General features: G+C 47.7%; 2 protein-coding genes across 2 annotated transcripts in view; one reads left to right on the top strand and one right to left on the bottom strand.

Moving 5' to 3' along the window:
* LOC140386639 (receptor-type tyrosine-protein phosphatase-like N) overlaps positions 1-14,230 on the top strand; it is a 358,411-nt gene that overhangs the window by 298,168 nt on the left and 46,013 nt on the right. Inside the window, exons 6-7 of the mRNA XM_072469145.1 lie at positions 646-843; positions 2,854-3,001. Of these exons, the coding sequence (XP_072325246.1) occupies positions 646-843; positions 2,854-3,001 (346 nt within the window). The remainder of the gene's footprint in view (positions 1-645; positions 844-2,853; positions 3,002-14,230) is intronic.
* Positions 1-14,230, bottom strand: part of dnajb2 (DnaJ heat shock protein family (Hsp40) member B2) — a 186,327-nt gene that overhangs the window by 46,795 nt on the left and 125,302 nt on the right. The gene's annotated exons all lie outside the window — the stretch shown is intronic.

Consider the following 14,230-nt stretch of genomic DNA (forward strand, 5'->3'; position numbering starts at 1 on the left):
TTACAACGGCGTGGACACTCTGCAGCGGGATTGGAGAATCCTGCCCCCCTAGTCCCATGGATCTCTACATCTGGGAGATTTCCTGAATAGTGAAAACAGACACAACACAATTATTTGGCCGTTCTGCCGTTCCTCGATTCCCCATTATGAATTCTTTGCCCGTAACAGATCCACATTTGCCTTTGTCAAACGCACCCTTTTTACTCACCTACAGACGCTTTTACTGTCCGCTTTCATGTTTTTTGCACAATTCCATTCATATCCTGTTCTCACTCTTTCATTATCAGTTTCTTGGCCTTTGCTGTGTTCTAAAAACCTCTCAATCCTCAGGTTTACTGCTGTTTCTGGCAACTCCAGAAGCCTTTTCCCTGAACTTCCTTTCCAGCCACGGTCGACTGGCGTTTTGGGGTTTCCACCTCCGTCGGTTTGTCCCTCGTTTCTTCATCGTTTCCTTTGTTCGAATCTAATACCCTGTCTTCAGTTTGAACTTCTTCAAACATAATGTAAAATTCTATCATATTGTGGTCAATCATCCCGAAAACTTCTTTCCCAACAAGATTATTGATTAGCCCTTTTTCATTCCGTAATGCGAGGTCTAGACTAGCAAAACAAAAGGAAACAACTTGTTCTTGTTCCTCTCGACAGGAACTGTGCCGACAACACATGGCGGCTAAGTCGTCCTACGCCCGCACAGAGACGGTGGACACATCTCGGGTCAGTAGCGTATCCTCTCAGTTCAGTGACGCTCCACAGGCGAGTCCCAGCTCCCACAACAGCACCCCCTCCTGGTGTGAGGAGCCCGTCCAATCCAACATGGACATCTCCACCGGTCACATGATCCTGGTAAGTGACTTGCATGGAATTGGAGGGAGGGAAGAACGTTGGGGTTTGGTCGAGGCAGAGTAGAGCGGGAGTGGGGTGGGTGGGAGTGGGGGGGGGGGGGGTGGTGAGGGTGATGATGGGAGGACGGGCGAGATGACAAAAGTGAGGGTGGGGTTTTGTGTGAGCGGGGAGGAAGAATAGGAGACGAGAGGGTTGGAGGGAGAGAGGGAAGGATGGGAGGTTGGGAGAAATAAGGGTTGGGAATGAGGGAAGGGGAGCAGAGGAGGACACCCCAAGATTTAGCGTAACTTCTATTCCTCCATTAATCAGATATGGGAGCAGAATTGGGCCATTCGGCCCATCGAATCTGCTCCGCCATTCTATCGTGGCTGAAATGTTCCTCACCTACAATGTTTTAAAAAAAATTTAGAGTAGCTAATTATATTTCTTTTCCAATTAAGGGGCAATTTAGCGTGGCCAATCCACCTAACCAGCACATCTTTGGGTTGTGGGGGTGAAACACATGCAGACATGGGGAGACTGTGCAAACTCCACACGGACAGTGACCCAGGGCCGGGATTCAAACCCAGGTCCTCAGCCGCAGTCCCAGTGCTAACCACTGCACCACATGTTGCCCCTGCTACCTACAAGGTTAATATAGAAGATAGAACAGTACAGGCCCTTCGGCCCACAATGTTGTGCAGCCCACTTATCATAGAATCTACAGTGCAGAAGGAGGCTATTCGGCCCATCGAGTCTGCACCGGCTCTTGGAAAGAGCACCCTACCCAAGCCCACACCTCCACCCTATCCCCGTAACCCAGTAACCCTACCCCACCTTTTTGGTCACTAAAGGCAATTTAGCACGGTCAATCCACCTAACCTGCACACCTTTGGACTGTGGGAGGAAACCGGAGCACCCGGAGGAAACCCACGCACACACGGGGAGAACGTGCAGACTCCGCACAGACAGTGACCCAAGCCGGGAATCGAACCCGGGACCCTGGAGCTGTGAAGCAACTGTGCTAACCACTGTGCTACCGTGCTGCCCACGTCCTATTCTAAGATCAGCCTAACCTACAGCCCTTCAATTTACTGCTGTCCATGTGCCTGTATAAGAGTCACTTAAATGTCCCTAATGACTCTGACTCCACCACCTCTGCTGGCAGTGCATTCCACACACCCACCACTCTCTGTGTAAAGAACCTACCCCTGACATCTCCCCGATACCTTCCTCCAATCACCTTAAAATTATGTCCCCTCGTGATAGCCATTTCCACCCTGGGGGAAAGTCTCTGGCTATCCACTCTATCCATGCCTCTCATCACCTTGTACACCTCTATCAAGTCACCTCTCTGCCTTCTTCGCTCCAGTGAGAAAAGCCCTAGCTCCCTCAACCATTCTTCATAAGACATGCCCTCCAGTCCAGGCAGCATCCTGGTAAATCTCCTCTGCACCCTCTCCAAAGCATCCACATCCTTCCTATAATAAAGCCAAGATATCCTGTAATTAGTTTTAATGGCCTCTTCAACTTGACCCACCAGCTTTAAATATTTATGCGCCTGTACCCCCAGGTCTGATCGAGTCATTGCAGCACAGCTGGAGACCTTTCATCCCATCAACTCCATGCCAGCTCCCTCCTGTTCTACCCCCATAGTCCTGCCAGTTTATTTCCCTCAGATGCTTGTCCAATTTCCTTCTGAAATCGTTGATGGTCTCCACTTTCACCCCCCCCCCCTCACAGGCAGCCTGTTCCAGGCCATGACCACTCACGGTGCAAAAATTGTTTTTCTTCACAACCCCCCCCCCCCCCCCCCTGCATATGTTTGCCCAAAAACCTTAAATCTGACTCCCCCGGGTCCTTGCGTCATCGACTCTCCCTGTTGCTGTACCTACTTCACAATTGTACTGTTTAGTTCACTCTGCCTCTCCTCACTTTTCCTTCACGTCTTTGAGGGACGTCCAGCTGTGACTCGCCCCTCATCCGCCTTTGTGACAGTGGAACTTTCGACATCTTTCGCTTCTTTTGCAGGCGTACATGGAAGACCACCTGAAGATCAAGGACCGTTTGCACAAAGAGTGGGAGGCTTTGTGCGCCTACCAGGCCGAACCTAACTCCTGCGGTGTTGGACAGAGTGAGGTTAACATCAAAAAGAGCCGAAATCCCGACTTTGTTCCTTGTATGTGTGAGAGCTTTGCCTGTGCTTTTTATATATATATACCGGGAAAGAACCGAGGGAGGGGGGGGCGAGTGGGAGAGTCTTTCTTGTCAGGCACATTGGGAGGAAGGGTGGCCTCGTGGTTATGTCACGGAGCCAGTATTCCAGAGACCCAGCGTTTGATCTGTGGACGTGGGTTCAAATCCCGCCTCGGCAGCTGGTGGAATTTAAATTCAATTAACAAATCTGGAATTGAAAACTGGTCTCAGTAACGGCGACCATGAAATTATCAGCGATTGTCGTAAAAACCCGCCTGGTTCACTAATGTCCTCTCGGGAAGGAAATCTGCCGCCCTCACCCGGTCTGGCCTACATGTGACTCCAGACCCACAGCAATGTGGTTGGCTCTTACCTGAAATGGCCGGGCGAGACACTCAGTTCAAGGGCAATTAGGGATGGGCAGAAAATGCTGTGCCAGTACTTGAAAGGAAAAAAAATGGCCAGCGTGTCCTGTGCTAAGTACTTCCGTGATTCCATATAGTAACCTGGTCACTGGAGCCTACCATCTGTATATCAATGGAGTGAGAAAGACAATAATGGCTGAGTTTGGTTAGTGGTAGCTTTCCTTCTTAAACTGAAATAATGTTACCCACCCAACCCCTGTCTTCATAGTTCTTTGAGAAGAGTGAGTGAGTTGTGTCTATTGTCCGAACCAATCCTGTTCACAAACACAGACAACATCCACAGCCCTCCCCTCGTCAATCATTTTTGTCACCTCCTCAAAAAAAACAATTACGTTAGTGAGAAATGACCTCCCTTGTACAAAACCACAAGTTTTGTACAAGGGAGGTCATTTCTCATTAACGTAATTGTTTTTTTTGAGGAGGTGACAAAAATGATTGACGAGGGGAGGGCTGTGGATGTTGTCTATATGGACTTTAGTAAAGCATTTGATAAGGTCCCTCATGGCAGGCTGGTGCAAAAGATTAGATCACATGGGGTCAGGGGTGAATGAGCTGGATGGGTCCAGAACTGGCTTGGCCATAGAAGACGGAGGGTAGCAGAGGAAGGGTGTTTTTCCGAATGGAGGTCTGTAACCAATGGTGTTCCGCAGGGATCGGTACTGGGACCTCTGCTGTTTGTAATATACATAAATAACTTGGAAGAAAACATAGCTGGTCTAACGAGTAAGTTTGTGGATGATACTAAGATTGCAGGAGTTGCGGATAGTGATGAAGATTGTCCGAGAATACAACAGGATATAGACAGGCTGCAAAATTGGGCAGAGAAATGGCAGATGGAATTTAACCCGGACAAATGCGAGGTAATGCATTTTGGTAGATCCAATTCAGGTGGGAGCTATAAAATAAATGGCAGAACCATCAAGAACATAGACACACAGAGAGATAAGACCATCAGACCATAAGACACAGGAGCAGAATTAGGCCACTCGGCCCATCGAGTCTGCTCCGCCATTCAATCATGGCTGATATTTTCTCATCCCCATTCTCCTGCCTTCTCCCCATAACCCCTGATCCCCTTATTAATCAAGAATCTATCTATCTCTGTCTTAAAGACACTCAGTGATTTGGCCTCCACAGCCTTCTGCGGCAAAGAGTTCCACAGATTCACCACCTGCCGGCTGAAGAAATTCCTCCTCATCTCTGTTTTAAAGGATTTTAATCTGAGATGTCCTCTGCTTCTAGTTTTTCCTACAAGTGGAAACATACTCTCCAAGTCCACTCTATCCAGACCTCGCAGTATCTTGTACGTTTCAATAAGATCCCCTCTCATCCTTCTAAACTCCAACGAGTACAGACCCAGAGTCCTCAACCGTTCCTCATACGACAAGTTCTTAATTCCAGGGATCATTCTTGTGAACCTCCTCTGGACCCTTTCCAAGGCCAGCACATCCTTCCTTAGATACGGGACCCAAAACTGCTCACAATACTCCAAATGGGGTTTGACCCGAGCCTTACACAGCCTCAGAAGTACATCCCTGGTCTTGTATTCTAGCCCTCTTGACATGAATGCGAACATTGCATTCTTAACTGCCGACTGAACCTGCACATTAACCTTAAGCGAATCGTGAACAAGGATTCCCAAGTCCCTTTGTGCTTCTGCTTTCCGAAGCTGTGTTTCACAGCCCTCCCCTGACCTCCGGGTGAGACATTTTATAAGTGCGAGGTGATTCATTTTGGTAGGAAAAATTTGAATGCGGATTACAGGGTCAACGGCAGGATTCTGAGGAATGTGGAGGAACAGAGTGATCTTGGGGTTCATGTCCACAGATCTCTGAAGGTTGCCACTCAAGTGGACAGAGCCGTGAAGAAGGCCTATAATGTGTTAGCGTTTATTAACAGGGGGCTTGAGTTTAAGAGCTGCAGGGTTATGCTGCAACTGTACATGACCCTGGTGAGACCACATTTGGAGTATTGTGTGCAGTTCTGTCACCTCACTATAGGAAGGATGTGGAAGCATTGGAAAGGGTGCAAAGGAGATTTACCAGGATGCTGCCTGGTTTGCAGGACAGGTCTTATGAGGAAAGGTTGAGGGAGCTAGGGCTTTTCTCTTTGGAGCGGAGGATGAAAGGCGATTTAATAGAGGTTTATAAGATGATGAGCGGGATAGATAGAGTGGACGTTCAGAGACTGGTTTAGCACACTGGGCTAAATCGCTGGCTTTGAAAGCAGACCAAGGCAGGCCAGCAGCATGGTTCAATTCCCGTACCAGGCTCCCCGAACAGGCGCTGGAATGTGGCGACTAGGGCTTTTCACAGTAACTTCGTTTGAAGCCTACTTGTGACAATAAGCGATTTTCATTTCATTTCATATTTCCTCGGGTGGATGTAGCTGTTACAAGGGGGCATAACTATAAGGTCCAGGGTTGGCGATATAGGAGGGATGTCCAAGGTAGGTTCTTTACTCCGAGAGTGGTTAGGGTGTGGAATGGACTGCCTGCTGTGATAGTGGAGTCGGACACTTTAGGAACTTTCAAGCGGTTATTAGATAGGCACATGGAGCACACCAGAATGACAGGGAGTGGGGTAGCTTGATCTTGGTTTCGGACAAGACTCGGCACAACATCGAGGGCCGAAGGGCCTGTTCTGTGCTGTACTGTTCTATGTTCTATGTTATATAGAATGTTGGTTAGGCCATATTTGGAATACTGTGTCCAATTCTGGTCACCGCATTACCAGGAGGACGTGGAGGCTTTGGAGAAAGGACAGAAAAGGTTTACCTGGATGTTGCCTGGTATGGAGGGTAGTAGCTATGAGGAGAGATTGAATAAACTGGGATTGTTCTCCCTAGATAGACGGAGGCTGAGGGGTGACCTGATTGAAGTTTATAAAATTATGAGAGGTATAAATAGGGGTGAACAGTTGGAGGCCGTTTCCCAGGGCGTAATTGAAAATTACAAGTGGGCACATGTTCAAGGTGAGGGGGGGGAAAGGTTCAGTGGAGATGTGCGGGGGAAGTTTTTTACAGAGGGTGGCGGTGGCCTGGAATGCACAGCCCAGTGAGGTGGTTGAGGCAGGTGCGTTAGCGACCTTTAAGACTTATCTGGATAGACACATGAACAGACGGTGTACAGAAGGATACAGACGGTTGGTCAGATAGGACACAGTGAGGGCCGAAAGGCCTGCTCCTGTGCTGTACTGTTCTTTGTTCTTGGTTCAAACAGCAATGTGGTAACAGCCAGATGGTAATCTGATTGTCAGAGAGAGAGATATTCGCCCAGGATTCCTGTGCAAGCATTGCTTTCACTCGCACCTAAGGGGTCAGGCAAGACCTCAGTTCAATGCTCCTTTCTCCTCTGGCCACTGGGGCACTCCTTCAGTACTGGCATGGGGCGTTTCAGTCTGGATTTTGTGCTGATGCCCCTGGACTGGGGTTTCAACCTGTAACCTTCAACTGACCCGGAAGTGACGACGTGACCAGGAACTGTTCCAAAAGCTCGATGCTGTCCAAACTGTTGGGGAAATGCATCTGGCCTGGGACGATGGAATAATTCAGAGGCATCATTTTGGTCCAGGTTCGAAGGAACTCTCAGTACAAACACCGGCCGATCACCACAATGCCATCATTACACCGAAAATCATTAGAGCCTCCAGTCTGTTGTAATGAGTGAACTGAATTACTATCTCTACTATCTGGAACATTTGAAATACATTCCCAACGTTCTTGCAGGCGCAGTCGGTCGGGAGAGGGAAGAGTTTGGAATAATCCACCCAAGAGAAGGCCATTCAACTCCTCGAACCCGTGCTGGCTCTTTGAACGAGCGAATCCCACTTTTTCCCCAGTCGAGTCCCCTTATATGTATCAATAACAAGAGTTATTTCATTTAAGCCAAGGGAAAACGGCCCGCTGATTTGGGGAAGTGGGACATTATCATTATTTTGGAACTAAAAAAGAAAGACTTGCATTTACGTAGCACCTTTCATGAACTCAAGTCATTCCCGAAGCACTTGACAGCTATTTAAATATATTGGACGTGTGGTCACTGGTGTGGGGCAGGAAACACTGCAGCCAATTTGCACACAGCAAGATCCCACACACATCAGTGTTGTAATGACCATAAGATCCGTTTAAGCAATGTTGAGGGAATAATATCGACCAGAACACTGGGCAGAACTCCCTGCTCATCTCTCAAACAGTGCTACGTCTTTTACGTTTGCTTGAGAGGGGGGATGGGACCTCGGTGTAATGTTTCATCCAAACGGGGCATCCGGTTTACAGGATTTCTCCTCCGTCGCTCTTCTGATTATGGAAACATAGGAAATAGAGCAGGAGGAGGCCATTCGGCCCTTCGAGCCTGCTCCGCCATTCATTATAATCATGGCTGATCATCAAGTTCAATGTCCTGAACCCGCCTTCCCCCCATAGCCCTCGATCCCTTTAGCCCCAAGAGCTATATCTAAACCCTTCTTGAAATTACACAACATTTTGGCCTCAACTACTTTCTGCGGTAGCGAATTCCACAGATTCACCGCTCTCTGGGTGAAGAAATTAATCCTCACCTCAGTCCTAAAGGGTTTACCCCTTATCCTCAAACTATGACCCCTAGTTCTGGACTCCCCCACCATCAGGAACATTCTTTCTGAATCTACCCTGTCTAATTATGTTAGAATTGTGTAAGTTTCTATGTGATCCCCTCTCATCTTCTTAACTCCAATGAATATAATCCTAACCGATTTAGTCTCTCCTCATATGACAGTCCCGCCACCCCAGGAATCAGCCTGGTAAACCTTCGCTGCACTCCCTCCATAGCAAGAACATCCTTCCTCAGGTAAGGACACCAAAACTGCTCACAATACTCCAGGTGTGGCCTCACCAATGCCCTATACAATTGCAGTAAATCATCCCTATTCCTGTAATCAAATCCTCTCGTTCTGAAGGCCCACATACCATTTGCCTTCTTTACTGCCTGCTGTACCTGCGCGCTTACTTTCAGCGACTGATGCACGAGGACACCAAGATCTCACTGAGTATCCACCTCTCTCAATTTACACCCATTCAAATAATAATAATAATCGCTTGTTGTCACAAGTAGGCTTCAATGAAGTTACTGTGAAAAGCCCCTCGTCGCCACATTCCGGCGCCTGTTCGGGGAGGCCGGTACGGGAATTGAACCCGCGTTGCTGGCCTTGTTCTGCATTACAAGCCAGCTGTTATAATAATCCGCCTTCCTATTTTTGCTACTGAAGCAGATAACCTCACATTTATCCACATTATACTGCATCTGCCATTATCACTCACTCAGCCTGTCGAAATCCCGCTCAAGCATCTCTACATCCTCCTCACAGCTCACCCTCTCACCCAACTTTGTATCATCTGCAAATTTGGAAATACTACATTTAGTTACCGCTTCCAAAGCATTAATATATAATGTGTACAGTTGGGGTCCTAGCACAGACCCCTGTGGTACCCCACTCGTCACTGCCTGCCAATCAGAAAAATACCTATTTATTCTAACTTTTTGCTTCTTGTTTGCTAACCCCAGTTTTCTATCCATCTCAAGACACAATCGTAATCCCATGCGCTTTAACTTTACATAGAAATCTACGATGTGAAACCTTGTTGAAAGCCTTCTGAAAGTCTAAATAAACCACATCCACCGGTTCTCCCTGGTCAACTCTACTAGTTATATCTTCAAAGAATTCTAATAGATTTGTCAAGCATGATTTTCCTTTTGTAAATTTATGCTGACTTTGTCTGATTACACCACTGCTTTCCAAATGCTGTGCTGTGAAATCCTTGATAATGATCTCCAGCAACTTCCCTACTACCGGCGTTATGCTCACTGGTCTATAGATCCCTGTTTTCTCTCTACCTCCATTTTTTGATAGTGGGGTTACATGGTCCTTGTGCCAATTCCTGAAAATATCCTTCCCTGGTCACCGACACTCCTGCAAGTGGAAACAGTTTCTCCCTATGTGGCTACAGGGTTGGTGCGGGAGGGAGGGTTTCAGAATCCTGGATAATTGGGGCTCATTCTGGGGTAGGTGGGACCTCTACAAACGGGATGGTCTACACCTGAACCAGAGGGATACCAATATCCTGGGGGGGAAATTAGCTAATGCTCTTCGGGAGGGTCGAAACTAATTCAGCAGGGGGTTGGGAACCTGAATTGTAGCTCCAGTGTACAGGAGGTTGATAGTAGTGAGGCCATGAGTAAGATTTCAAGGTCGCAGGAGTGTACCGGCAGACAGGAAGGCGGTTTGAAGTGTGTCTACTTCAACGCTAGGAGCATCCGGAATAAGGTGGGTGAACTTGCAGCATGGGTTGGTACCTGGGACTTCGATGTTGTGGCCATTTCGGAGACATGGATAGAGCAGGGACAGGAATGGTTGTTGCAGGTTCCGGGGTTTAGATGTTTCAGTAAGCTCAGGGAAGGTGGTAAAAAATGGAGAGGTGTGGCATTGTTAATCAAGGACAGTATTACGGTGGCAGAAAGGACGTTTGATGAGGACTCGTCTACTGAGGTAATATGGGCTAAGGTTAGAAACAGGAAAGGAGCGGTCACCCTGTTGGGAGATTTCTATAGACCTCCGAAAAGTTCCAGAGATGTAGAGGAAAGGATTGCAAAGATGATTCTGGATAGGAGCGAAAGTAACAGGGTAGTTGTTATGGGGACTTTAACTTTCCAAATATTGACTGGAAACACGATAGTTCGAGTACTTTAGATGGGTCAATTTTTGTCCAATGTGTGCTGGAGGGTTTCCTAACACAGTATGTAGATAGGCCAACAAGAGGCAAGGCCACATTGGATTTGGTACTGGGTAATGAACCAGGCCAGGTGTTAGATTTGGAGGTAGGTGAGTACTTTGGTGATAGTGACCACAATTCAGTTACGTTTACTTTAGCGATGGAAAGGGATAGGTAGATACTGCAGGGCAAGAGTTATAGCTGGGGGAAATGCAATTATGATGCGATGAGGCAAGACTTAGGATGCATAGGATGGGGAAGGAAACTGCAGGGGATGGGCACAATTGAAATGTGGAGCTTGCTCAAGGAACAGCTACTGCGTGTCTATTGATAAGTATGTACCTGCCAGGCAGGGAGGAAGTTCTCGAGCGAGGGAACCGTGGTTTACTAAAGTAGTTGAATCACTTGTCAAGCGGAAGAAGGAGACTGATGTAAAGATGAGACGTGAAGGTTCAGTTAGGGCACTCGAGAGTTACAAGTTAGCCAGGAAGGACCTAAAGAGAGAGCTAAGAAGAGCCAGGAGGGGGCATGAGAAGTCCTTGGCAGGTAGGATCAAGGAAAACCCTGAAGCTTTCTATAGGTATGTCAGGAATAAAAGAATGACTAGGGTAAGAGTAGGGCCAGTCAAGGACAGTAGTGGGAAGTTGTGCGTGAGTCCGAGGAGATAGGAGAGGCGCTAAATGAATATTTTTCGTCAGTATTCACACAGGAAAAAGACAATGTTGTTGAGGAGAATACTGAGATACAGGCTACTAGACTAGACGGGATTGAGGTTCATAAGGAGGAGATGTTAGCAATTCTGGAAAGTGTGAAAATAGATAAGTCCCCTGGGCCGGATGGGATTTATCCTAGGATTCTCTGGGAAGCTAGGGAGGAGATTGCAGAGCTTTTGGCTTTGATCTTTATGTCATCATTGTCTACAGGAACAGTGCCAGAAGACTGGAGGATAGCAAATGTGGTCCCCTTGTTCAACAAGGGGAGTAGAGACAACCCCGGTAACTATAGACCAGTGAGCCTTACTTCAGTTGTGGGCAAAGTCTTGGAAAGGATTATAAGAGATAGGATGTATAATCATCTGGAAAGGAATAATTTGATTAGGAATAGTCAACACGGTTTTGTGAAGGGCCTGTACTGCGCTGCTGTAATGTTCTTTGGCTATTGTCTATTTACTCTATCAAAGCCCTTCATCATTTCCAATATCAAATCACCCCTTTCACCTTCTCTGATCTAGAACAATCCCTGCGTCTCCAGTCTGTCCACATTAACTGAAGACCTTCACCCCGCGATTATTATAGCAAATCTCCTCCACACACTCTCTCCAAGGCCCTCGAGCCCTTCCCAAAGTGCGAGAGCCAGAACGGAAAACAATACGAGCAGGGGCCTAAGCTGCAATGTTTATGGATTTAACATACCTTCTTTGATTATGTAACTCTGTTTATAAAGCTGAGGACCCCGTGTGCTTTCCAGCAGCATGATCACCATGTCCTGGCACCATCACAGATTGGCGTCTGTTCCTGCCTCTCCTTGAATTTGTACCACTTAGCTAAATTGACGGAGGTTAAATCAGCTCACCCCCGACTCTGCAGTCCCTGATGCACTAGTTTAGATCTTTTGCCACTCCGCATTGTTAATTATAGCACCTGAAAGCAAATCACAGGGACATTTGGTAACATAGCTATCGTTGGCGTGGCGACAGGGCGAGGTTTATGCGTAATCCTGTTCCCATCCAGCTCCTGTTCTGGGTCGGAGTTCCAATCATAAAACCCCCGTGGCAGATCTTTTATTTAATGATCCATATTGACTCCAAAAAAAAAAGTGCTTTTTGGGAGGCCAGGCGTCGAATTGATTTGAGGCTGAATCACACTGAGTCTTGGCAGACAAGCGAGTCAAGAGTTATGGGGGGGGGGCAAACAGGAGAGTGGAGTTGAGAGCACCACCGAGTCAGCCATGAACGTATTGAAGAGCGGGGCAGGCTATGGGCACCACAGTTTAGGAAGAACACCAAGGTCTTAGGGAGGGTGTAGAGGAGATGAGCTGGAGAGGTATCAGGGAAAGATGCACCTCCATTACCTGGAGTCTCGTCTGTAAATTTAAATGTTTTACCCAGCTACCCTTATTTACGAGATGAACAAAGGAACAACACAGGTTCACGATTCAACCCAAGTTTATTCACAAACACAATAAAACAGTTACCCTCCCTAATTATCCCCGATATTATCTGCCCAGGATTCTAATTCTACTTGGGCCCGATGAACGTGACTGAGCTGCGGGTCCAATCCCCTGAGTCACCGTCGTCTCAGGCCCATCGTCTGCAAAGTGGTTCTCCCACGCCTCTTCTCTGGTTCGCCACCGGGTCTAGTCCGCAGTCTCCGCGTCGAGTCTCCGCGGGGGAAGGTCTCTTGGTGTCCCTTCTGATTCCCCTCTTCGCCCCCTTCCAGAGGTTTCTCTGGCCCTCAGCCAATGAGGTCAGAGGGCTGGGGCCACAACACCCAATGGAGTTGCCGATTCCAACTCTGCAGGACACCAAGAACTCCTCCCTTCAGCCCTGGGGTCCATCCTCAGGTGCATTTTCCACAGGTAAAGGCAGGAAATCAAGGTGCCAGAAAGTCTGGCTGCATCTGGGCACTACACAACAATCGATCTATCTGAATAGGGCCGATTATCTCCAATCTCCTGTTCACAGGACTGGTCCAGACTTGTCTGTCTCGGACCAGTGTATTCGAACTTGGCTGTTTGAATCCTCATCAGGACTGTCTGTAGTTCTGACTGCGGTTTAATTTAAAGTGTCCAATTCTGTGTCGGGCCTAAGATTCAGGCTGTTGGCCATTTTACCCCAGATTCTCCTCTTGATCCCGTCAATGAACCAGATCGCACAACTCTAATCAAGTTCCCGAATGGGCAAGTAGCAGAATCTCCGGCAAACAATCCTAATCCCAACCCAACATATATACACTCTGTACACATCATAAATACAAAATTAGACTGCTCATATGTACAAAATAAACTGTAGGAAATACAGTTAAAGACAAAAAAACCACAGATAAATATTTTTTCAAATTTTTAGATCCTTAATATATCCCTTGGTTGCGGCTCCAGATCACAGATCACGGGTTCTACATCCGGGTGTCGCATTAGTTCCTTCGTCCAGTGGAGTACCTTCATTGTGAGGATGGTGAAATAGGCAATACCATCCTCACATTTGCCCCTGTCCTGTGGGCGGGGTGAACCACGTGGACCCAGGGTTGGTTAATTCAGCCTTCCTGGTGCCGGTTCTTTATTCTCTGGGTCTGTGTCCCTGTGTCCAGTCGGAGGTGAAAAATCCCAGGAACCGTACCACAAGTCGGTTTAGCACACTGGGCTAAATCGCTGCCTTTTAAGGCAGGCCAGCAGCACGGTTCAATCCCCGTACCAGCCTCCCCGAGCAGGCGCCGGAATGTGGCGACTAGGGGCTTTTCACAGTAACTTCATTTGAAGCCTACTTGTGACAATAAGCGATTTTCATTTCATTTTTCATTTCATTTCATTTCAAGCGTGCAATCCCATTCTGCAGAGAGAGGTCAGGGAAGGATCTGTTATTATCCCTTACAATCTGATTGTTCTCCCCATTATGCCTCCCACAGAAACTGGCACACTCTTTTTTCTTTACTAATTCCCTTCGAAATGTCAATTGATTTCCATTTTAGGTTATGCCGTGGATTTTTGTTATTTGATCCCAGAATCTGGCACCAAGGTTTAATTTGGCTGCACTTTAAAAAAAAAAAAAATTTTTTTAGAGTACCCAATTCATTTTTTTCCAATTAAGGGGCAACTTAGCATGGCCAATCCACCTAGCTTGCGCATCTTTTGGGTTGTGGGGGTGAGACCCACGCAGACACGGGGGAGAATGTGCAAACTCCACACGGACAGTGACCCAGAGCCGGGATCGAACCTGGGACCCCGGCGCCGCGAGGCCGCAGTGCTGACCCACTGCGCCACCGTGCCGCCCCCTGCACTCCTGGGACGATGAGTTGGGGCTTTTGCACAAGGCAGAGTCGCACAAGCGG

The sequence above is a fragment of the Scyliorhinus torazame genome, chromosome 2 (assembly GCF_047496885.1).
Source record: "Scyliorhinus torazame isolate Kashiwa2021f chromosome 2, sScyTor2.1, whole genome shotgun sequence".
NCBI classification, from domain to species: Eukaryota; Metazoa; Chordata; class Chondrichthyes; order Carcharhiniformes; family Scyliorhinidae; genus Scyliorhinus; species Scyliorhinus torazame.